Source organism: Zootoca vivipara, chromosome Z, assembly GCF_963506605.1.
Source record: "Zootoca vivipara chromosome Z, rZooViv1.1, whole genome shotgun sequence".
Lineage (NCBI taxonomy): Eukaryota > Metazoa > Chordata > Lepidosauria > Squamata > Lacertidae > Zootoca > Zootoca vivipara.
Window position 1 is genome coordinate 6350786 of NC_083294.1, and position 26505 is coordinate 6377290.

The 26505-nt window shown below is 45.2% G+C and overlaps 1 protein-coding gene across 1 annotated transcript in view; it reads left to right on the top strand.

Annotated features, from left to right (window-relative positions):
* ASTN2 (astrotactin 2) overlaps positions 1–26505 on the top strand; it is a 605773-nt gene that overhangs the window by 246007 nt on the left and 333261 nt on the right. Inside the window, 1 exon segment of the mRNA XM_035112940.2 lies at positions 11196–11303. Within this exon segment, the coding sequence (XP_034968831.2) occupies positions 11196–11303 (108 nt within the window).

Consider the following 26505-nt stretch of genomic DNA (forward strand, 5'->3'; position numbering starts at 1 on the left):
CTAACTGATAAATTTTACTTACCTTTAACATATTGTTACAACTGTTATTTTACAGTTCAGATAATTTTTGAATCAGCACATTTTCTCTAAAATTAAAGCTGTATAAGTATGGTTAAAAAGGTAAACAACCCCTGACAGTTAAGTCCAGTCGCAGACAACTCTGTGGTTGTGGCGCTCATCTCGCTTCACAGGCCAAGGGAGCTGGTGTTTGTCCGCAGACAGCTTCCAGGTCATGTGGTTAGCATGACTGGCGAAACCAGAGCAGCGCAAGGAAACACCGTTTACCTTCCCACCAGAGCGGTACCTATTTATCTACTTGCACTTTGACGTGCTCTCGAACTGCTAGTATAGATAGAAGTGCAAAATTGAAAGGATGGGTTACTTTTTTACAGAACATAAAATTATTAAACATATTTTTTTGGGAAAAAAATTGCCAGGAATTTATTTTATAAGCCAGGCCAAACTAGAAAGAATGGTGAAAATTTTGTAGAACAAAAATTTATTAAACAATTTAATCTGTCTCAGCTAACTAAAGTGTAATATAAGTAGACTAAATGCCTTCCCCTCCGCAGTGACCACAGGTAGATACTCACAAATTCCTTATCAAGCCTGCCTGTGAGCCTGCAATCAGGGAGTACCAGACTCACTGGATCATATTCTCTTGGACTGCCCTTTGCACAGCAGAATCTGCAAACAGATGCTGAGCAAGATGCCAGAACTGGGACCCATGGCTCTGAGAGAAAGCCAAATGAGCTTCCTCCTAGCGGACACGGACAAGGACGTTACTGCCTCAGTGGCTTCCTTTTTAATCTCCATCTTACCAAAAAGGGTTCTTAATGACTCATTGTTCTAGGGCAGGGGTGGCCAACTCCCAAGAGACGACGATCTACTCACAGAGTTAAAAACTGGCAGTGATGTACCCCCTTTTTCAGGGTTCAGGTCAAGGTTGTTGAACTTTTTCTATGAAGGAAAGCCCTGTTTTTTGGGGTTCAGGTCGAAGTTCTTGAGCTTTTTAGGGAGGAGGAAAGCCCTGTTTTGGGGGGGATTCAGGGCAAAAATGTGAGCTTTTTTTAGGGGAGCTAAAGTTGTTGAGCTGCTTTGGGGGGAGCCAGTGATCTACCAGTGATCTGCCACAGACGTTCAGTGATCTACCGGTAGATCACAATCTACCTGTTGGACGTGCCTGCTCTAGGGAATAGACAGGGTGAAGCAGAACAACTGAGTGCCTTGTGACCCTCGACAGCCTCACTCCTGTCCCTTTTAAATCTATCCCACTAACTTGTTGTTGTTGTTGTTGTTGTTTAGTCGTTCAGTCATGTCCACCTCTTCGTGACCCCATGGACCAGAGCATGCCAGGCACTCCTGTCTTCCACTGCCTCCCACAGTTTGGTCAGACTCATGTTTGTAGCTTCGAGAACACTGTCCAACCATCTCATCCTCTGTTGTCCCCTTCTCCGAGTGCCCTCCATCTTTCCCAACATCAGGGTCTTTTCCAGGGAGTCTTCTCTTCTCATGAGATGGCCAAAGTATTGGAGCCTCAGCTTCAGGATCTGTCCTTCCAGTGAGCACCATAGCTGCCAAGTTATCCCTTTTTTTAGGGGTTTTCCCTTATGCTGAATAGGCTTCCTCGCGAGAAAAGGGAAAACTTGGCAGCTATGGTGAGCACTCAGGGCTGATTTCCTTCAGGATGGAGAGGTTTGATCTTCTTGCAGTCCATGGGACTCTCCAGAGTCACCTCCAACACCATAATTCAAAAAATGTCTTAACCTGAAATGCCAAAAAATGTATTTGAATTTGTATTGTATTGTACTGTACTGTAATTTACAAGTGTCAAGTTGCATCTGCTTCCCCACTCAGAGGGCCAAGTGCAACTCCATGCCTGCGTCTGCCCCACTGACTTCAACTAAACCTACTTCTACTTTCCTGGGAATAAACCCCATTGAATTCAGTAGAGCTTACTTGTGAGTAGACACACATTTCCTTTCACTGCTTACTGACAAAACACCCCATCATTCTCACTGCACAACTGCTCAACCTCCCAGCTGTAATGTGGCCAAGTTAAATTCCCCCCTCCATTTCCCCTATTGTGACACTGAAGCCCAGCCCCCAGCCCCTCCCCCCAATCCCTCATCCCCCCAATCTCTCACTTTTTACCATCCATAAAGAGCCAGTAGTAGTTGGAATGTTGGACTGCGACCAGAGAGACCCAAGCTCAACCATGATACTCAATGGGTCCCCATTTCTCTCTCAGCTTATTCCACCTTTCAAGATCTTAACTAGTGCAGCTGCTTGGAAAGGAAATACATTCAATTTTTTTAATATTTTTTTTCCTTCCTTCCTGTTAAATGAATTACCATTGCCTCTTCCCAGGGAGTCAGAATGCTGATTTCCTTTCCAGCTTGTGCAGCAACATATTGTTCTGCCCCATCCCCATGTTTTAAAAACCTGTGCAGGTTCTAGGTAATCAGAAAATGCAATATCCCTGTCACTGACTTTCTGAAGATGTGTGGCCTGGGTAATTTAACCTGTCAGCGCCATCAATCATGGAGGCGCAACCAGCAGCTGAACAAAAATGGAGGGGTGAAGAATGGCAGGCAGCTGGGCAATGGGCTGCAGTCTTCTAAAAGCACCCCCCTTCCTCCTCTGGCTTGTGCTTTTTGTGTAGCAGCAGTCCATTAAATGCTCCCTTAGCCAGTGAGCTGTCTTGCTTTTAGCTGAATAATTAAGTGCTTAAACTAGACATTAAAACATCTTAACATAGGTGGGTTTTGAGTCGTTTGAGCCTCAACAGTTTGCCTTGACTAAATTACAGATATAAAACTTACATTCTTGCGGAGGATCATTTCCTGCAAGAAGAGATGTATATAAAACTGCAAAAAGTGCTGTGGCCCCTTAGAGACAGAAACTAGTTTAATGAAACATTTAGTTTATTGGGCTTTACTAACTGGCTTATGGCAGTGACAATTCTCAAAGGGATCACAATATTACTTGTGGTCTTGCTGCTGTAGATGCACAGGACTACACGGTCATCCCCCCCCCCCAAGAATAAATTGTTAAAGTGCATTTGTAGCAGAAAACTGAAAATAAATCACCTACAAATAGTACTCTCAAAATTCTGATCCTTAAGCAGCCAAAACAACATCATTCTTGCACAAGAAGTGGAGGTATAAAATATAAATAGATCTTGGGTATCCCCCCAAATGTTTCAGAAGTAAAAACAAAAAGAACCTTGCCCCCAGACACCTTTAGGAAAAACTCAGTGTGAAAGCGCCCCCCCCCCCAGCCCAGTGGGGATAGGTGCATAACATCAGCCTTTGGTCAGTTGGGTTTGGCATAAATATCAGGCGTCTGGCCACCTACGCTGTCCTGCTTCACACATCTGTGATGTCTGCATGCTACTCTCCAAGACCACCACTCCAGCAAGGGCAGTTAGGACCCTACAGTGGGAAATGGCTGGACGTGGAAGCAGCCTGAGCTCAAGGAGCAGGACCAGCCCTGTCATGTGAAGTGAAGCAGCTTGCTTCAGTCGCCACAATGAAGTAGCCACAGGATGGGAAATAGATAAAAGCAGAAATGGATGGTGCAACAAGACCCCCAGCAAGAGGTGCAGATACCATTTGGACTCCACTTCAGGTAACTGGATGTCTGGGCCAGCAAAACAAGGTGGTTAGATATAGCCCCAAATTTCCCCGCGGAGGACCTTTCTAGATATTCTCCAAACAGGAGAACATTTTCCAAAGTATTGCAAAGCTTAGCAACTTTTCAGAGCTGCCAGAAGAGTGTGTTGAGAGTGCAGCTGAATCTGTGCCACTGCCAGGATCTGTTGTCTGTGCAGAAGCAGCAACACATTTCCCCTTGAAATATTTGTCTCCAGTTCATGGCTGAATGGTTTGCTACCATCTAACTCCAGTTTTCCTGAAGAATTTCCTACATTTCATAAACATCCCCACTTGTTTTCTCTCTCCCCATTGCAAGCGTCCTTGAGAATGTTTTCAGCACAACCTGCTTCTCTTCCTCCACTCCTGAACTGTAGAGGCTGCAACTAGGGAGCATAGGTAGCGCAGAGCTTCCTTGTAGCTAAGGAACATGAGAATTTCCCCCCAGTCACTGAACAAATCCAGCCCAGGCAGTTGCTATCTCCTTCAAGAATTGAATGGTACTGGGTAATTCATGAGAGCACTTTAATGCCCTAAGTTGTGCACTTGCGAACGGGTATGGTGCCAGATTTTTTAAGGGGAGGGTGCAGAGTGCCTCGCCTTCCCTCCCACTCCTCATAATAATAATAAAAAAACAGGGCAGAGCCTAGCCCTGTTCACCACATTTTTATTTGCCATTGCTATAGATCTATTGGCTGGGCCACTACGCTTTTGGTTAATAATAATAATAATAATAATAATAATAATAATTTATTTGCACCCCGCCCATCTGGCTGGGTTTCCCCAGTCACTCTGGGCGGCTTCCAACAAAAATTAAAAATACATTAAAATGTCACACATTAAAAACGTTCCTGAATGAGGGGTGCCCAATGTGGATACGTGCTGAACTTAGTTTTCCTGCTCACTTTGTTTGAGTTTAGCCATAGATTCCTACCCCTGACCCCGATCCCAGATCTAGGCCTTAAAATGCACACTCTCAAACATTTAATAGATGTTACGCAGAGACTATTGTATCCTTACAGCACCCTTATTCTGACGACAAGAAATTGTAGCCTAAGGACCCCTTGTCTCATTGCGTATTTCTCTCCAACATGTTGTATTAATTTATTCTGAAATTGCAGGCTCTATATGGTGCCAATAGTTCAAAATGAACTTTGCCAGTGGCAGCATATGATATCATAGGTTGTACACTTGGTGATGTGTTTATGAATGGCCCTAGGTCCTAGCAACCAGCGTCAAGATACCTACAAGCTGGTGTGTGTGTGTGTATGTGTGTGTGTGTGTGTGTGTTAATGTCTGAAGAAGTAGCTCAAAACTGAAGGAAGGCAACAGCACTGGTTAGAATGTCTGTCTGAGACTAGGGATGCTTGTGTTTAAATGAAGCTCACTTGGTGACTTTGGTCCAGTAACTCTTTCAGCTGAACCCACCAGGATTGTTGTGAAGATTAGCTGTGTGTGTCTGTGCGCACACACAAATGCACACACAGCTCGCTGAGAGCCTTGGGGGCAATATAAAAGTAAAATGATAAAAGCTAGGGCTCAAGGCATGCAACTAACACAAGTTTATTTTAAAGACATCCCCAACTCTTTCCCCAAATCAAAATTAGAAACAATGTTTTACCAGGCACAAGTATCATTAAAGAGAGCCTGTCCCTTGTCGGTTGAATGTGTGGGGGGAAACGGCTTCAGAACTAAAGAACACACTGTTGCTTTGCAAGAAGTTGTATCTGCATGCAGAAATGGGAGATTCTGCAGTGTGGGGAATAAGCTTTGCTTATTACATGATCTTCCAGGTCTGGAGCTTTTGCAGTAAGCCAGAAGCAAACCACCATGCCTAATAATAATAATAATAATAATAATAATAATAATAATAATAATTTTTATTTATACCCTGCCCTTCCCAGTTTAGAAACTGGGCTCAGGGTGGCTATCAACAAATATAAAATATTGATTAAAAACAACTTAAAAAACAGCTTAAAAACAGCATAAAATACAACATCAATGTAATATCGCCTGGGCTAACTGGTCAAGTTAATTCTGCTAAGGCAGGCATCCCCAGACTTCGGCCCTCCAGATGTTTTGGACTACAATTCCCATCTTCCCCGACCACTGGTCCTGTTAGCTAGGGATCATGGGAATTGTAGGCCAAAACATCTGGAGGGCCGCAGTTTGGGGATGCCTGTGCTAAGGCCAGCAAGGAGACCAGGGAAGAGTTTTAATGTGGGGACCCAGAAGCTTACTATGTGCAGGGCTTTGTGTTAGTCAGATTGCTCTCATGCCATATTTTTTCAGGGAAATAACAATTCTATTAATATTGGCTGTATGGCTCCCACCATTGTTCCAGTGCAAAAGCTTACCAGGAGGTGGAGGAGTGACAGCAAGTCGCAGCCCGGGCATTGCTAGTTCATAGCCAGAGGGCTTCAATTAGCAGCCACCCAGAATAATGAGTTGTTTCTCTTTGATAGAATTTTACAGAGGGTTTTGGTTGTTGTTACATCACCACCCCAGACATCTTTTTCCCTACCTTGTGTTTTTTACTTTAGCATCTCTGTTTTGTAGAAGGCACACCTATCAGCCAATCACCCATTCCCACCACCCTTCTGAGTAATACCCCTCCCCACCCTCCCACTATATATATATGAGTCTGGTGACTTCTGTTTCAGTGTATCTGAAGACGTGTGCATGCACATGAAAGCTCATACCAATGACAAACTATGTTGGTCTCTAAGGTGCTACTGGAAGGATTTTTATTTTATTTTGTAGAAGGCAGAGAATGACATGGAAGATAACTTTGAGATGAAGGAGTTTTACTGCGTTAACTTTCAATTGGTAAAGAGTAGAAATCAAGACTTGGAAGACTAATGAAATAATAGAAAGTGATAATGCATACAGTTCCATGTTGTCTTTTAAACCCCCCCCCCAAGAGTTCTTCATCCAACTAAGTTCTACTCAGAGTAATCCCACTTAAATTAATGGATCCAAGTTAGTCATGTCCATTATTTTCAATCTATTTATTTAACAAAATTTATTCACGGCTTGACTGTAGTAAAGTTGGTTTCAAGAGAAAATATAATTATGATTAAAAATACAATTATAATTAAAAACAGTCAAAACATTTTAAAAAAAATTAACAGCAAAGAAAGAAAGAAAGAAAGAAAGAAAGAAAGAAAGAAAGAAAGAAAGAAAGAAAGAAAGAAGCCAATAGTGGCTATCCTCTGAGTAGGGATAACATTGGATATAATAAAAATTGTTTGGTAATGACAAACTTTGGATATGCCAATGTTGACATGGTAGGATTTTTTTTTAGATTCTACAAAGTCAGTCTCCTAATGTTGGCAACCCTTGGTATAGTCTGTAGATCTCCATTGCTCCCTTAATCAGTAACAGTATGAAGCATGTTCTTGCCTAAGAGACCTCAGTATCACAATCACAACTAATTGCTTGCTCTCTAAATACTGATGACTGTGTATAGCACTCATATTTCAGTGTGTTTCACATATTTCAGTGTGTTTCTGTCCCTAGAAAGCATGGGTCTTGAGAGGTCTTTTGCTTGTCCTGTGCATTCTCTGCATGGGTGCAAGAGGTTTTCCATTTGCTCTGCCACTTTCCCCTGAAAAACCTGCTCTTTTCTGCTGAATTGGAGAAAACAGGCTTTTTGCAGATTATTTGCTCCAGGGAAAAACAGCAGGAGAACAGAAAACTGCTCAGCCCCATGCCTGGAAAGCACAGAACAGGCAGAAAACCTATTGAACCTATGCTTTCTCAGCATGGGCAAGCGGAAGTGTGGATGAGCCTTGAATCGGAGCAAATGTCAGTCTGCGGAAAACCCAATTGACCTTTGCTCTGATTCAGCAGTAAAGAGCGGGTTTTCCCAGGGGAACAAGCAGAAGTGTTTATGAGCCCTTTGTGAGGCAGGAAGCAGTGAGTGTCTTCCAATCCCCAAACAGGAAACACTTCAATATATTTGCCTCTTCCACCACCCCCCTCTCTGTTTCTCTTTGTGAGCTACTGACCCTGCTAATAATCTCATTCAGGAATTCAGTCTGCAAGCGTGGTCATTGAGCTGATGCTTCTCCAAACACAGGCTCCAAGAAAACGCCACCATATGGGCAGTCTCTCCCAACATATCCTTGATAATTTGAGTAGAGTTCACATGGTTCACAACTGTTACAAAATGGCTTTCCTCTTACTCTCTTTGGAGACTTTGGTTCTTTGTTAAATGGTTAGATGCGAGCAAGGGCGTCTTGGCCATAGAGGCAAGTGGTGCGGGGTGCCAGGGCACCAAGTGCACGCCAAGTTCTAAAGGGCGTGTGGGAAGAGGCGGAGGCTGGATGCGGTGCCTCCCGGCATCAGCTTGCTGCCTTCGCCCGCCTTGCTGAAGCAGCGCCACGCTCAGAGCCTCCGTCTCTTCCCCGCTGGAGGAGCTGGCCTCCTCCATCCCCGCAAAGCTGCCGGCAGCACTGTAAAAAGGTTGGCAACTCTGGGAAACATGGGGCAGGGCGGAGGGATCTTTGCACCACGGCGTCAGATATTGCCCTGGATGCGAGGTGGGCAACCTGCACCAGCATAAAATGGCACAGGATGCCATAGCCAACAGCTTGAGGCAGGTGCCTTTAGAATGCTTTTCTCAAAGCCATGCCCTGTCTTCGTTGGTTGAGTCAGGTGATAATGGAAATACCCCTCCTTATCTGCTTCTGTTGGTTGAGTTGTCCATCCTGCCCTTGGCGAGGATGGTGGATCTTCTGCATCCCTTATGGGTGAGGCAAGGGGCAGGCCACCTCAAAATGGATCTCTAAACATCCAAAGGGTGAAACGTATTGAGGTACAACCCAGATATTTAGGATGGGGAAATGACTTGAAACTATCAGATTGGGGGCTGGAAGCCAGACATGTAGAAAAGTCATATGATATCATAAAATATACTTTGGGGGGCAGGGGAATCAAATGTCTATTAAGCCATATAAAAAATATATATATAAAACAATACAGCACTTACGTAAAAGGATGGAGCTCCTGATAAAAAGGGGGCAGGGATTTTGCCACTTTTTGTGAAGACAAAAAGTATGCCTGTTCTTCTCAAGTCAGTGCACTAAGAAAATAAGAAGAGGAAGCTTGACTGTGCATACTGACAATATTTATTTTGATTCATTGACCAAATCTATTCTTTACTGGTCAGATGTTTAGCCTGATCTACATCTTAGCACAGTTCCCATTACACTTTTGAAGCGATTTTCACATCTCTTGGTGGTTGTTTGACCTTATTGCTTCCCTCCCAACCAACTTCCGTGTGGCTGAGCTCTGTAAGGTTAAACATTTCTTTTGGTTCTTGGTTTGGAACAGAGGTCTCTTAAAGGGGCCAGTCCTCAGTATTACTCACAGCTGAAAGCAGCTTCTGTTTCTTTAACTGCTCTCCATTCGGTGCAGTCCTCTGCCTCCTCGGCTTGAGGTGATTAAGATTTCCATGGGCCAGGGGGCGGCACTTTCATTTGCAGTTCCCTTGCCAAGAAGCGTGGAGGCTGCACTTCTGTGTAGAATAATAAAGAATTTTTACAACAGTAAAATACTTTAATGGCAGTTTAAAGGGCCACTTTCAGCCCCCAGAGGCCTCTTTCCTTTTAACCTTCTTCACAGAGTGAGAAGTGTGCGCCAAACATTTTCACAAGGCCTTTCCTTTTGATTTTCTTCTTTGGTTTCCCTTTCCTGTACAGTTTCAAAATCACCAGGAGAAGGGATCTTTCCCTTCTCATTTCCAAAAGCAGGAGACTTTGGGGGAAGGTCTGGTAGATAAGACTGTGCCAGGGACTGACAGAAGGTCGAGGAGAGAGGGGATTTGTGGGCAGCGGAAGAGGAGAGTGAGGAGAATGATCTTGGGGAAGGTGCCAGTGGTGTGTAGGGTTCCATGCCACAAGTGAAGAGAAATCTTTCCCTGTCACCAATCCCTTCATTGATGCCTGCAGTATCTGTGAAGCGATTGCCAGCAGAGGCAGAAGAAGTGGAGCAGGAGCCAGAGGCCAGTCAGCAAGAGCAAGGGAGAAAAGAGCAGGTTCAGGAATTGATGAAAGAGCCTTCAGAGATCCCTGAACTCTTAGAGGTTAGGCCTACTGTGTCTCCAGAATCCCCTGGAAGCCCACCCACCCCTGCTGTCTCTCCACTTGAGGAGGAGTTTTGAGCAGTCTCTGGGGAGGAGCCGATGGTTACTTGAACACAACACACCAGGCAATATTTTTTAAGGGGTGGTGGTTGGCGTTATTCTATTGCTCCAACTATCTGAGACTCGCACAGATCTTCAGCAGTGCCTTGCTTAGACAACTGACTAGCAAAGAGCTTTTTTGTATATCACTTGTGCATTAGGAGCTGTTTTAACCAATAAAATGATAAAAAACCATAAAAGTTCAGCATGTTGACCAAAGGTGAACTATTCTTGAAGCTCTGCAGACACCATCTTGGTTGTCAAGATAACCCTACAATTAATTGGTACAGTGGTACCTTGGTTTACAAACACAATTGGTTCCGAAGTCTGTACTTAACCTGAAGCATACTTAACCTGAAGCGAACTTTCCCATTGAAAGTAATGGAAAGTGGATTAATCTGTTCCAGATGGTCCGCGGAGTACTTAAACTGATGTGTACTTAACCTGAAGCGAACTTTCTCATTGAAAGTAATGGAAAGTGGATTAATCTGTTCCAGACGGGTCCGTGGAGTACTCAACCTGAAGCGTACTTAACCCGATGTATGAGTGTAATTGGTTCTGGAAGTCCATACTTAACCTGAGGTGTACCTAACCTGAAGTGAACTTTCCCATTGAAAGTAATGGAAAGTGGATTAATCCGTTCCAGACGGTCTGTAGTGTACTTAAACTGAAGTGTACTTAACCTGACCTGAAGCGAACTTTCATATTGAAAGTAATGAAAAGTGGATTAATCCGTTCCAGACAGGTCTGCGGAGTACTTAAACTGAAAAATACTCAAACTCAGGCGTACTTAAACCGAGGTATGACTGTAGTTGTTGTGACAATGAACTCATATATGTTTATATTCACTTGCTTTGAGGTTATGCTTATCTGTGGGCTTGAGGTGCTGGGCTCCGAGCCCAGAAAGGGGAACTATCTGTGAGACTTGGGAATTTGCCCCTTATGCCCTCATCTGGTCAGGTGAAGTGATGGATAGGCCTGGCCAAAGTGACGTCTGCTGCTTTGTGTATAAAGATTGTAGGCACGTTTGCTTGAGTACAGAGAACCTAACTCTTTGCTGTGGTGTCCATCCCACATCTGAAAAAGCTTGGAGACCTGGCAGGCTGCTTTGTTGTAAGTCTAGACTTCTTTAATAAAGCACTAGAACAGATCACTCTGACATTTGGACATCCTTCTTTGGTATCCCTACTTTGGTGTAGCCACTTCCATGAGCCCTCCTTTGGGCCTGCAGTTCAGAAAAATCCATTCACTTGTCCCTGTTGGTCTGGGTGTGTTTTGGGTCAGACTTGTTTTCTGGGCAACTGTTTGCTGTGATCGCTAGCACTAATCCCCGATTTCCTTCTCTGTAGGTGGGATTGGATTTGGCCGTGCCAAAGGCAACTCTGGCTCTGAAGCAGATGATGAAACTCAGTTGACCTTCTACACTGAGCAATACAGGAGCCGGCGACGTAGCAAAGGTGAGGAGGGGAGCAAATTCGATTTAATGCCTTAGGCCACAATTGGTGAAGATGTGTGATGCAACAACGTTGCTGAAGCTATACGTATGACTGGATGGTTAACTGCCTCGGGAACATTAAATCATTTGATAAGGCCTAAGATCTTAACCATCATACAAGCCATGGGCTGTATGCAGTGGCAGTTCCAGTGGAGGCTGGTCCACTAGGGTGAATGGGGCCCTGCCCCACCAGCCTCAGTCTACCCTGAGCCAAGGCCCACCAGGCTGCTTTCCTACTTACAACCCACCCAGTAGGGTGGCACTACTGCTGGTCTTCCTGCCTGTCACCCTTCCAGTCCCAATATGCACTATCCTGCACTGGCAAGTCCTACTCAGAGTAAGCCCATTGAAAATTATAGACATGACTAATTAAAGTCATTCATTTAAATAGCTCCACTCTGCGTTGAACTTAGTTGGTTATAAGCCCATGTGTTCAGCTGGAATCAGGTGTGCCTTGCTGTTCTGCAACTGTCTGTACCTGCCTTACCTGGAAGTGGATTATTTCTGTTTCTTTTTCCTTTCTCTCCCCCCCTCCTTTCCTTTTCCTTTTCTCTCATTCCTTTCTTCTTCCTGCTTATTGTGAAAAACTTTAACAAAAATCTCAACAGGCTGCAGAGGGAGAAAAAAGAGAGAAAAAAAACTAGTGCAGCAAGGCAAGGAATTCACCACCTTTTCTCCTGCTGGGAGATTTCTTTTAATGTGCTTTATTTTACCTGAAGTAGGTATCTTTCACAGTAGAGTGATACAATCCACTCTATACAACCAATGGATTGCACCACCACCTCATTTTGCTGTATGTGTAGACCAGGCTATAGGCAATTCTAGAGCAATGAGAGAAAAGGAGAGCAGGGAAATTTCCCAAGCAGAGTTAGGAGGCTTGTTCTTTCTCTATTATTCTAAAGCCTTAGTTTCAGTGTGTGTCCCACACTTGCTTCTCTCCCCCCCCCCCCAAGTTCTAATCTGCATTTGCATTCCTTTATCTTTGTGACAAGAGGTGGTTTTGAAAAATGAGTGTGAAGAAATAATGAAGTTGCAGGGTGCTTTGAGCTCAGGAACGAATTACTGTTTTGTGCGGTGGCTTCTGTGCTTTGCATTCACTATCTGTACTTAAGCGTAGCAAGATGCAGGATCAGAAAGTTGCCTCAACTATCCTGGGAAAACACAATGACATTTATTTCAGTGATTAGGTGTTGGCATGGATAGGGATATGTTCATTTTGGGGCGAAGCTGGCTCAGTGGTTGCACACTGGATCAAACACAGGTATATTTCGGAAACAGACACGTGCGGATGGTGCACAATCCTTCATTCTGGAAAGTAAGAATCATAGAATTGTAGTGTTGGAAGGGATCCTAGGGTCATCCAGTCCAACCCCCCGCCATGCAAGAAATTAAACAAAACATCAGTGTCAGATGGCTTTTAAACCACGGCTTAAAAACCTTCAAGGAAGGAGAGTCCACCACCTCCGGTGCAAGTCTGGTCCACTGCCAAACAGCTCTTACTGTGAGAAAGCTTTTCCAAATGTTTAGTCGGAATCTCCTTTCTTATACCTTGAAGCCTCGAGTCCTTTTCCTACCCTCAAGAGTAGGGGAAAACAAGCATGTTCTCTCTTCCATGTGACAGCCCTTTAGCTATTTGAAGATGGCTATCCTATCTCCTCTCAGTCTCCTCTTTACTGTACTGGGATAAACACACCCAGCTCCTTCAACCGTTCCTCATAACACTTGGTTTGTAGACCCTTGATCATCCTAGTTGCCCTCCTCTGCACATGTTCCAGCTTGTCAACATCCTTCTTAAATTGTGGTGCCCAAAATTGGACAAAGTATTCCAGGTGTGTTCTGATCAAGGCAGAATAGAGTGGGACTATTACTTCCCTCGATCGGTACACTAAACTTATGTTGATGCAGCCTAGAATAGCATTAGCTTTTTTGCTGCTGCATCACACTGTTGACTCCTGTTAAGCTTGTGGTCCACCAAGACCACTAGATCGTTTTCACATGTACTGCTAGTAATAGGGTTGCCATATTTCAAAAAAGTGAAGATCTGGACAGGTCTCTTGGGGAAAGTGGTGGAGCAAATAGAAGTGTTGACAAGCCCCGAGGGAGATTTATATTGTATCCAATCTTTGCCAGGATAGATCTGACCCAGGATGATCCAACTCAACCTGGATCAGGGCCCCAAACTGATTCAGGGTCCTTGCACAGTTTTAATTAGTATTTCAACCAAAATTAAACATGCAGTTGGCTGGGGGAGGGGGGAGGATGAGACACAGGCTACATCCTTCTCCATCTCTCCTCACTGCCAGACCTCCCAACTTTTGGATTGTCCTGGGTTGGATCAGGTCCAACCTCAACCTAATATGGCCAAAACACTGGTCCACCTGAATTTACCTGATTCCGTTCAGGAAGGACCCATGGTTTGATTGGATCTGGCACATAGCTTTACTAGAGGAAACCAACTACAAATGAAGTCTCCTCTTCAGGGTCCAAGCTTTCCTTTCCCTTCCAAGCATTCTACTTCTCCCTTTCCCATGCTTCATTCCCTGTACTTTTCCATTGTAGTTATTGAAAAATTTCAGTTCTCCCCCATATTACCTAACTTCCCTCTTGTAAATTTTGGGATTATCTTGGGCATGCTGGTGCTTCACTCTTGCTTCTTGGTGTCCCCTTTTTTGATACAATCCTGTTGACATCAGGGTTGGCCCAATACATTTTGGTACTTGAGGCAAGCCACAAAATGCCTCCCTTGCCAGGGCAGAAAGTTCACTGTAGAGGCGGCATGGGGGGAGGTGAAGGCTTCCAAGGAGGCAGTAGATCAGGCCTCCACTGCTGCCTCTGTAGATCCCTTCTGAGGCGATTGCCTCACCTTGCCTCATTGATGGCATTATTAGATGTGAGGAGATGGTAGTGATGGAAATGACCTTGAAGATCAAAGTCTTTCTTACAGGGCCAGCTGCCTCTGCATTCACTCTCCATTGTCCTTTGCTCCTGGTCATTTTTCCCTGTATGTCCCAGTGAGTCTCTTGTGTAAGCCATTGTCCAAAATGGCCTGCTTTGTTTTGATATCTTTGCCACTCTTCCTTTATGGAAGAATATTGTATCTATATCTATATCTATATCTATCTATATCTAATCTATCTATATCATCTATTTCTATTTCTGTATGGAACTCTGCTAATCCCATGTGCAAGGGAGACCACCAGTTTAAGAGAAAACTGTGGGTTTTATTTTGTGTGTTTTTTTTTAAAAAAACACATAAAAATTAAAACTGCAGATGAGAACCATAATTGGGCGAGCTTCTAATTCCTACTATGGAAAGCTGTGTCACCAGAGACAGCTAATTGTTAGTGATGATGCTTTCCTGTTGATTTTTATAGTGGGCCTCTTGTCACGGTTATTTGGAGTTAAATGGCCATTAAGGGCAGTGCAAAAGTGTCTCCAGACCAGATGAACCATAGCAGGACAGAGGACAATTGTTAAACGTGCTGCAGTGCTTATTGGAGTGGATCTGGTGGTTTATCTTTAGCTCTGTACATCTCATTTTATGCTGTATCATAAAGCAGACTGTCAGGGGGTTCTTGCGACTACTCTAGAGTAACGACGCTCCTCAGGTTACTTTTCCATAATGTGTTTATTGGTGCTGCTACCGTATGTACAGTGTGGAAGGTGCAGAAACATGTCTTCTTACTCCGATGCAGAATCCGGAAGTGCCCCTCGGCGCGAACGTACCCAACATAAAAGTCGCGGGACACTGAATCTCCTCCCCTTTCTTCTTTTACGTCATTCCAGACCCGGAGGAAAGGGTCTGCGTTCCATGTTTTCCCTCTCCCCCTTTTCCCCTTCTCTCTCCTCCCGTCTGTGGTGCCTGGGCTCTTTCATCCTGCCTGAGCCCGGGCACTCTCTCTCCGTGTCCTGACTTCCCTCCCCCGAGCCTGTGCTTCCTTCGCTGCTCGGGGAGGAGCTACTCTTGATGATAGGGGGAGGTACTCTGTACTCTCTCCCCCTTACGCAGACTTTCTGCATGTGAAGCACATCTCTCCTCATTTGGTTGTGGGGAGAGAGTTCCAGTGTGAGGAATGACTTCAAGGTTAACCCCTGAGGTTAATAAATTCAGTGGCCTTGTTTACCTGTCACACTCAACCAAAGATAGCATGGGAGCTGTCCATTTACTGTTGGATTCGAACTCTCATCAGTCTCAGACAGCATGGTAAATGGTCAGGAATGAGAAGAACTGTAGTCCAGAATAACTGCACAACTCCAATCAAGTACAGTAGTTAAAATAATAAATTCATATCATGCTTTATTTAATAGCCAATTCATTTAAGAGCAATTCATTCTTGTACTTTCTGCCTCTGAAGAAAAGAGTAATGAATACTCCTCACATTTTTGTTTTAGTGGATATGTTTTGTTCCTCCTCAGGATCCTGCTGCTAAGCTAAGAAGCAATGCTGTTGTTGGCTAAAGGCTTGTTCTTCACTTGCAGGGAAATGGGGTAGGAGAATAAGAATGGACAGTGGCAGTAACCACCCCAGGCTGCAGGTGAAATAAAATGATTCCCCTACAATCAGGGGTCCCCAAACTTACCCGGCTTTGGGCCGGTTCTTCCGGCACCGGCTGCGCAGCGGGCCAGAGGGCGGGGGAACGCACTCCCATACGCGCACACACACACTTTTTCTGGCGCGGGGTGGCGCTGGAAATGGCTTCTGTGCATGCGTAGACATAATTTCCGGTGCACTTCTGGGTCGGCGCGGCACCGGAAATAGCTTCTGCGCTTGCGCACAAGCTATTTCTGGCGTTGCGCCGACCCGGAGATGGGCAACTGCACTGCGGCACGCCGGTAAGAGCGGGCGGTGGGGGTCGGCAGGGGCCGCACAATTGGCTTGTGCAGGCCGCATCCGGCCCCCGGGCCTTAGTTTGGGGACCCTGCCCTACATAAAACTCCTTGCAAACATAAGTCTAGCACATGGAAATACAGATTATTTATTTATATTGAATCTATATCCGCCAAAGCAGTTCAAGGCAGCAAACACACCCATAATAAAACAATTAGGAGGGGAGAAGCATTCTTTTAAAAAGTTGCAATAAAAACAATTTCTGAAACATTCTCTCTTCATTCCAATGATCTCAGGACTGCCGAGAACAGTGTCCTTGAGCCATCAAATGGCAATAATGAGGGGAGGGAGACAGGTGCACCTCATCAGGGTCTCGCCTGCAGATTGTAGGGCCCAAGATAGTTGATATAAGGGAAGGTGTTCTTTAAGGTACTTGGGTCCCAAGCCATTTAGGGCTTATTTATGGTAGCACCAACACATTGAATTGGGCCCAGTAGTTTACAGGTAGCCACCACAGTGCTTTCAGGACCTCTGGCATGTTTCCACTTATCGAACTATCAGCTGCCTTTTGCGCTAGCTGCAGCTTCTAGTCTTCAAGGGCTGTCCCACAAACAGCACACTGCAGTAGTCCAGACCGGAAGCCAGCAGGGCATGGGAAATGAAGGCCATGCTATCCTGGTCCGGAAATGGTCACAACTGGCAAATCAGCCTAAGCTGTGCCTAAGCACTGCCAGCCACAGAGACTCTAGTGACAATTGGAACCCAGGACTACTCTCTGACTATGAACCTGTGTGCAGTTCATTCCCAGGCACAGAAGACACCCACTGACTACACCTCTGTCTTTGCAGGATTCAGCATCATCTCCCACTGCTTTTGTATAGCTGATAACTAGCATAAGGGACAGTTTATACTCCCAATTCCTTGCCTGCTTTTCTGTTTCTAATGAATTTTTGTCCTAAGGGACGTTAAGAAGTAGCCTACAACCATCCACCTACAGTCTGACGTCTACCACATTATTCTGCTGCATATAACACCAACTATAAATCCTAGTTTGTTCATACCTTCCGCTGTAGTCATCCATTTGGCCCCATTGTTTCTTTGCCAGTTTGCATTGTGGGAGCGAGTATCTAGGTCACATGACATGCCCACATCCATGGTTCTATGTGGTATAGTCAAATATGGTTATCTTGTAGTAGCCTGAAGGAACCCCTGCCCATAACTAGTGCCCCCCCGAAACATCCAGGTTTTTGACCACTTTGTTCTGTTCCAGGGCCGTGCCCGCATTTGCTTCCCTCTCACTGGACTGTGTGGCTGTTTTCTTCACCATTATTTGGTAGTTTCCTTTTGTCAAGATAACCGAAGCATCGCTAGGTCTCTGGAGAGCTGTATTATTGCCTCATAAACCAGCACTGCCATCCCATTATAGTCTAATTAAGACCATGGGGATTTAGCTTCCTCTTGTCCACTGATAAGTTCCACTCCTTACTGAGGTAAGGAGGTTCTGCTGCTGTTCAGAGGCTTGCAGTGGATATCACCAGTATTTTTGGGAGGGGTTGGGGGGAAAGAAGACCCTTCCCCCCCCCCAGTCTACAGGATGTCCAGCTCTTTACCCTAATTTGCAGCAATCTTTAATGGGAATTCAGGGGAGCCCAATTATCTGCCTCAATTTTGCATCAGCCACTGTGTGTGTATCTCTCTGACTTACGGAGCCTTCCGAGGGCTGTTAGAGAAAGACGAATCCAGGCTTTGATCTGCTTCTGTATTTGGTGTTTAAAACAACGCCGTTATAAGGGAAAATTAGGTATTTGGAATCTGTTACATACACAGAAGCCTGTCTTTGATCCTCGCCTGCCTCTGGAGGCAACAGACACTTATTATTTCAAAGCAAAGCAAATGAGATGTGGAATGAAAACTTTAGGTAGTATTTCTCCTCTCCTCTCCCTCCCTTCCCTTCCCCTTCCCCCAAAATGTACATAAATGCTAGGGCTAAGCAAACAGGGTGCGTCATAGCAGGAGACATGGCACTGGCTAAAAGAGCAGTATTGGGTGGGATTGGGGGGGGTGTAGAAAGAAATTCACAAATTCCCCTTCCCCCATTGCTATCATTTGGACCTGCATTTTATCTACTTTTCACTTACTCATTTAATTTATTATGAAAAGCTTCCTGTAAAATCTTTAGAAGCTATTTCATAATAAGAAACACCAGCAATGAAAACATCTCATTATATATACAGTTAGAACAATTTCATTTTTATAGAACTATTTCATAAATAAAAATTCAAATCCAGTACCGATACAGACTGCCACACCTACTCACCCACCCCTTTGTTTAAAAGATTTGTTGAACAAGGTGTTCAATTGGTGCCAAAATTACAGTAGACACAGTGCCTGCCTGATATGCAGGGAAAGGACTTGCAAAGAACAGGTGCTGCTGCACTGAAGGTCCAATTCCTATGCTTTATAGAGGAGACTTCCTGATGAGATGGCAGCTGCAAGAGGCCTTCTCCTGCAGAGCACAGCGATCAGTTGGGTATTGTTGTCGTTGTTTAGTCGTTTAGTTGTGTCCTTCTCTTCATGACCCCATGGACCATAGCACACCAGGCACTCCTGTCTTGCACTGCCTCCCGCAGTTTGGTCAGACTCATGTTGGTAGCTTCGAGAACACTGTCCAGCCATCTCGTCCTCTGTTGTCCCCTTCTCCTTGTGCCCTCCATCTTTCCCAACATTAGGGTTTTTCCAGGGAGTCTTCTCTTCTCATGAGGTGGCCAGTACATTATTGGAGCCTCCGCTTCAGGATCTGTCCTTCCAGTGAGTACTCAGAGCTGATTTCCTTAAGAATGGAAACTCAGTTGGGTATATAAGGCATCAAATCATAAGTGTTTGGACAGGGTCAAATGGTCATTTCAGCTAACCTTCAGGTTGTATCCCTCCCCATACTCTGTAGTGCTGTCTTTGCACCCAAAAACAACAACCCCTGCCCCACTACATAGTTTAATTTTGTCCTGCAAAAACCAGCTACCATATATTGCGGCATATAAGACGACTGGGCGTATAAGACGACCCCCAATCTTTCCAGTTAAAATATAGAGTTTGGGATATACTCGCCATATAAGAAATACGACCTGGCGTATAAGACTATTCCCGACTTTTGGGAAGATTTTCCTGGGTTAAAAAGTAGTCTTATACGCAGGATTTTATTGCATTTTTTAGTATTATGGCATCTTTTAAAACCAAGTCACAAATGGATCCATTGCTATGGGGGGACATTGCTATAGGTCTTTAATAGGATCCTGGGCGGATATTTTACAGTTATGCTCAGTGTGCTGCTGCCTGCCTTGAGCTTTGGGGATGGGCCCCTGTCATAAATTAGCTCTACATAGGAGTCCCAGAATAATGGGTGGTACAGCAGTGTTAAGTAGGCTGGTGACTGAGCTGATATCTCTGTGTAGTATCTTTGCTTGCAGCAGTATGAAAGGCAGTATGGAATTGATAAAGTTGCTCCCTAGCTGATGAGATGCTTCCCGCTACTCTTCAGATGACTTGATAAGTGGATAGCACGTAAATCTGAGCTGAGGCATCTGCTCAAATATTTTCTCAAAGTTCCTCTGCCTTCTTATTATTACAAAAGCTGCCACAGTGCTGTCTGGATTCTGCAGGAGGAAGAAATTGAGATAAACATTAAGTGGGGGTGCAAATTAAGGTAAAGGGACCCCTGACTATTAGGTCCAGTTGTAGATGACTCTGGGGTTGCAGCGCTCATCTCGCTTTACTGGCCGAGGGAGCCGGCGTACAGCGTCCGGGTCATGTGGCCAGCATGACTAAGCATCTTCTGGCGAAACCAGAGCAGTACACGGAAACGCCATTTACCTTCCCACCAGAGCGGTACCTATTTATCTCCTTGCACTTTGAGGTGCTTTCAAACTGCCAACTGTTAAAAGTTAGTCCTGCGTACTGAGGGACTATAATTCTTTCTCTTGGAGGAACCAAAATGTCACAGTAAAGTCTGTAGCTCTGGGATAGGGATGGGGAACCTTTTACAGCCCTAGGGCCACATTCCCTTTTGGTGGCCGCATGCCATCTGTGGTGTGGCGGGAGGCAAAAGTGGGTAGAAAAAAAATGCAAAGGTTGCCCTTGTACAGTACAGCACAGTAGCTTATTTCTACACACACTTATGCATCCCTTTCTATCCTCCATCCAGACCAGCAAGAGGCATTATCAGATGGGGCAGCCCATGCAGGTGAGGGGAAGCCATTTGCTCCAGGGGGTGGATCCGATCCTTGCATTGCCATTGTTATCGCAGTTCACACATTCCAGCCATGTAAACAAATTCTCAGCCTAGCAGGGCTGTTGATGGGTGTGACTCCTGAGGGTGTGCTGCTTGGGTAGAGTCCCCAGGAGGTGCCATTGGGTGCCAAAGTCAACTGAAATAGCCCTAAAATGGTACTGAGTAAGCTTTCACATTCATTAAACTGGATGTTGGACATGAATTATTATACCTACATTGAGTGGCAGGCCATAGCTGCCAAGTACCCCATTTTCCCTGGGAAACCCCTGTTTTTACTTACCTTTTCCCAGTGGTCCCCCGTATCACTTCGTCTCCCCTTTTTCTCTGTTATTTTCTCCTGCCGGCGGCCATTTTTTTCTGATTTGCCCTCATATTGAAGCCGCCGCCGGCTTCAAAAGTAGCTTCTACGCATGACCGGAAGTGTGACACCGGAAGTTGCGTCGATGTAACTTGCGGTGTCGCTTTGCCCTTCTATGGGCACCAAAAATGGCCACCACCGACACCGAAAGTCGCATTGATGCACTTCCGGTCATGCGTAGAAGCTACTTTTGAAGCCGGAGGCCGCCATTTTTGGTGCCCATAGAAGGGCAAAGCGACACCGGAAGTTACCTCAACGCAACGTCCGGTGTTACACGGTTGCCGGTCCCGGATTCTGCAGTCCGGGACTTGGAAGGTAAGTGGCAGGCAGGAGCGCCGACTCCCCCCCCCCATTTAGGAGGTGTGGTGATGAATCATATGTGTCATGTGATATCACCCGGCATGGGCGGGGCACGGCGGAGCAGGAAGTACGGAGGGTTTTTCCCCTGGTCACAACATAAGAGATCCCATTAGGAAACTACTGAACGACTGAATTTGCTCAACACAGCAAAATAAACAAACTCCCACTGGCAATCATGTTCCTAGACATCCTTAAAGCCTTTGATTGCTTAGTTGCAGAACAACTCCAGGTACACCTGGAGGATGCGGACCATTTGAATACCTTTCAATCGGGATTCAGGCCTCATCTTGGGACTGAAACTGCCTTGGTTGTGCTGGCCGATGATCTCCGGCAGGCTAGGGACAATGGTGAAAGCTGTTCCTAGTTCTGCTGGATCTCTCAGCAGCCTTTGATACCATCAACCACGACATCCTTCTGGAACAGCTGGAGGGGCTGGTGTTCAGAAAGTGGTGTTGGGGGATGAGTGTTCAGACTCCTGGGCTCTCACTTGTGGAGTGCCTCAGGGTTCCGTCCTCTCTCCCATGCTTTTTAACATCTATATGAAGCCACTGGGAGAGATCAACAGAGGGTTTGGGCTGGGTGTTCATCAGTATGCGGATGATACCCAGCTCTACATCTCTTTTAAATCAAAACCAGTGAAGGCGGTGAAGGTCCTGTGTGAGTGCCTGGAGGCAGTTGGAGGATGGATGGCGGCTAACAGATTGAGGTTGAATCCTGACAAGACAGAAGTACTGTTTTGGGGGGACAGGGGGCGGGTGGGTATGGAGGACTTCCTGGCCCTGAATGGGGTAATTGTGTCCCTGAAGGACCAGGTGCACAGCCTGGGAATCATTTTGGACTCACAGCTGTCCATGGAGGCACAGGTCAATTCTGTGCCTACAAGTAAACTTTGCAAAATCTGAGGCTATGTGCTTCAACACCCCGCCCCCCAATACCCAAAAGGAATTCACCAACATCACAAAGGTAAAACTCTGCCACACCAAATTCACATACCTAGGGGTTCAGATAACCAGAAACCTTAGCAAACTATAATACCTCCACAATTACAAGCCCTCGTAGTGACAAATCAACAGAGACTTGAACAAATGACACCGACTTCATCCTCTCAGACAAAATAGCCATGATCAAAATGATCACCCTCCCAAAACTAACCTATTGATTCCAGACCCTCTCAACCTGGATTCTCCCAACCCAACTCCAGGAGTGGCAGAAAAAAAACACTACACTAGTTTATTTTCTCACACAAAAAGCCAATAATAAACCCCAAATTCCTGCACCTCCCCCCATCAGAAGGAGGAAGGGGAATCCCCAACATAGAATCATCTTACATTGCCAACCATGTGCACCACACAATCCCATATATTCTAGAAGATGAAACGAAACAATGGATCCACTTGGAGAGAGACACCATTGAAACATCCCTACAATGACATGCCTATTTCTCCACAACAAACTAAAGAAATCCCCACAATACTGAACAGGTTTACACATGTCCATGCTTAAAGCATGGAAGGGAAAAGCAGGCAAACTGTCCGCATCCCCCTCCCCACTAACCCTGCTGGCCTATCACTCATTATTCCAACATGCCACACAAAACCTGTCTCCCCTTCCTGTCTTAGTGATTAGGGCTCTGTTTTGCTTCAGTTGCCTCTTTAACTTCCCCAGGGTTGCAATAGAGATACTGACATTTACATCTGTTCCCAGCGGTCCAGGTTTTTGGATGGTTGTTTTTTTATTGCATCTGATACAGTCTTACCAAAGTAATTGAGTATTTGCACTCTAGCTTGGTCCTTATCTTGACAGCAAAGCAACACTTTTAATTTAATTTTGTTCCAAGCATGCAGGTAACAAATTTTACTAATCGTTCCACTCATGCCCACTGCATGGTAATGAGCCTCTTGTTTCGCAGGAAATAAAAAAATACTAACATGTTTGCTGGGGAGGCAAAGGCAGGGTGGCTTACAAGGGTATTGCTGCTTTGTCTAACAAGCAGGGTAAATTGTAAGTCTTTGAGGGCATTTGGTAAATAGACTGGCATAAAGCAGGGTCAGAGTTATTGAAAAGTGAATGTTGGTGTCCCCATCACACAGGTTTATTAGTAGAGTTGCAATGTTTAATTGACTTGCTTGAACTCTGACCTTGGACTGGCCCTAGATACAGCTTTGGTTTCTGCCACCTTGGTATTGTAATAATAATAATAATAATAATAATAATAATAATAATAATAATTTGTACCCCGCCCATCTGGCCGGATTCCCCCAGCCACTCTGGGCGGCTTCCAACAAAATATTAAAATACAGAAATCCATCAAACATTAAAAACTTCCCTAAACAGGGCTGCCTTGAGATGCCTTCTAAAGGTCTGGTAGTTGTTCTCTTTGACCTCTGGTGGGAGGGCATTCCACAGGGTGGGTGCCACTACCGAGAAGGCCCTCTGCCTAGTTCCCTGTAACTTGGCTTCTCGTAGCGAGGGAACCGCCAGAAGGCCCTCGGTGCTGGACCTCAGTGTCCAGGCAGAACGATGGGGGAGGAGACGCTCCTTCAGGTATACTGGACCTTCACCGCCTTCACTGGTTCTGATTTGAAAGAGAGGTAGAGCTGGGTATCATCCGCATACTGATGAACACCCAGCCCAAACCCCCTGGTGATCTCTCCAAGCGGCTGCATGTAGATGTTAAAAAGCATGGGGGAGAGGACAGAACCCTGAGGCAGCCCACACGTGAGAGCCCAGGGGTCTGAACCATACCTGCCAAGTTCGGGACCTAAAGATCCGGGATAGGCAGCGCACGCATGACCGGAAGTTGCGTGACACAACTTCCGGTGGCGCTTCGCCCTTCTATGGGCACCAGAAAATGGCGGCGCTAGCGCCGGAAGTCGCTTTCGCGCATGACCGGAAACACGTAAAAGCGACTTCCGGCAGCGGCGGCGGCGGCATTTTCTGATGCCCATAGAAGGGCAAATCGCCACCGGAAGTCGCGTCACGCAACTTCCGGTCATGCGCAGAAGCGACTTCCGGCGCCGGCGCCGCCATTTTCTGGTGCCCATAGAAGGGCAAAGCGGCACCAGAAAAATGGCCGCCGGGCCGAAGCTGATTTAAGGGACAATACCGGGATTTTAACCTAAACGGGAGACCGCCGGGAAACGGTAAGAAAAAAGGGGTTTTCCCGGCGGATACGGGATACTTGGCAGCTATGGTATGAACACTTACCCCCCCCCCACTTTCTGGACACGGCCCAGGAGGAAGGAGCGGAACCACTGTATGACAGTGCCCCCAGCTCCCAAACCCTCTAGATGGTCCAGAAGGATGTTATGGTCGATGGTGTCAAAAGCCGCTGTTGCTTGCAAGTTCCCTGTTTACTCTGGAGCCCAGTGAAAACAGGTCATAGCAGAACCTAGAGGTGTGTAAATGACAATATGGTTAGCTTTGTCCTTTCATAAGCCTGACAACTAAGTTGTTTTCATGGTTTATTATTCAGAAACCCCATTGACTTCAGTGGAAATTACTTCGAGGTAAACCTGAGAAGACTGCAGCCATTAGCTTTGATCAACAGAATAGCCCCCTGCTTCTTGACAGGATCAAATATTTTATCACTATTTTATCACATCATATCTATTTCATTCTTACACTGAGGCTCCTGTTGTCTTCGATCTGACCCAGAATTCAACTCTGGTTTAAGGCATACGACAGCAATGAATCAGCCATGATTTCGTCTGATTTGTACTGAAGAACAGTGCTATGCAAGAATCTTATCTAAAAGATATCCATAAACAGTTTCCCTCAATGTAACAATGATTCTCATCTGATTCCAAAATGTGTTTTGAATAATAGGACCCCCATAAATGTTTTAATATGTGATAAAAATTTGGCATGGTTTCTCTTAAGCACAGGTTTATATAGGTAAAAGGTTTATATAGCTTCAATGCTGTATAGGCAGAAAATGCTGTGGAAGCCCAGGCTCAGTGACCTGGGTCTGTGCTAACAGACAGCCGATATCACCTCTGGCTTCTTTAGTAGCCTCAGTTTTTGTCTTTGGAGTATGCCCGGGCTCTTCCCTCCCAAACCTGGTAGAAAAAGGCCAAGATGGTCTTTTACTTTATTTATTATTACACTAGCAGCCTTGTACCTGACATTTCCCTGGGAATTTGAATAAACTGAAGAATCAATGCAATTTTCAAATCAATGGTTAAAATCAGAGCAGTTTTGAAAAGTTCAATCCACCAGCTTGATTCAAAATGGCATGTAGTTGTTCCCCAAATGGAGATGAAATCCTACTTCTTGATGTCAGAAAATTTAATGTGAAATCTAGTTATTGCATTTTAACAGGTATGCAAATGCATAGCAAGCAAACAAATTTCCAAACTGCATAGTGACTTTATATCCCAAAGAGTTCAGGTTGGGGTATGGGGTTCTCCTCTCTCCCCATTTCAACCTCAAGGACAGTGCTTTGTGCCCTCTTCCAGGGGGCCTTTGAATAAAAATGAAATGAAATGATGCCCACCAGCAGCCAGGACTCCCTGGAGTATGAATAGCCAGGCAGCTCAGGAAATAGGAATAAGTGGAAGCTTTAATTGGATTTATCCGTTTCCAAAAGAAAAAGGGAAAAATAACTGATCCATGTTGATAGTGTCCTCAACAGGACCTTTTTCTAAGAAAGGACACTTTCTTTGGCTGTGGGATTTTTTGTTTTGTTTTTTGTTTAACGTTTCTCTGTCTTTTGTGATTATCTGCACAAATTTGGCAACCCATTTCCTATTCCTGTTGAAGATGTACCAGTATATATGCTACATGGCTTGTTTGTATTTGAGAGATACTGATCAATTGCCGCAGTTTGACAAACTCTTAAGACGGAAGTAAGCAGACATCATTTTGGTTTGCTTCTTGAATGGCCAAATTCTCTTTGAAACTTGCTGATCCGGATTTCCACACTTCTCTTTGTGCCACTGACAATTTTGCCAGCCCTCATCCTCTCAACTACATCACCAGGCCACATGTCTTTAGAACCTGCATCTTCTCTCAGGCAGCTGTGCACACAGTGATTTGCTTTCTGGCCATAAATGGCCCCATCTTATGCATGAACTGTGAGCTAGTCAGACTCCAGGGCCCATTCACTGCTTGTTGGCATTGTATTTCCATTTCTTCTGTTTGCACCATTTTCTCTTCCCTCTCCCTATTGGGACTCCATAATATGATGAATTTGCTGGCTTGCAAAAGGTAAATATGTGCCAGTTATTTGCCACAGAACTCTTCATAGGTTTTGTATGCATCAGTATCTGACTTAAAACAGTGGGGAATAATGTTCACATAAGATTGCCAGTGTACTCTGTATGTGCTCG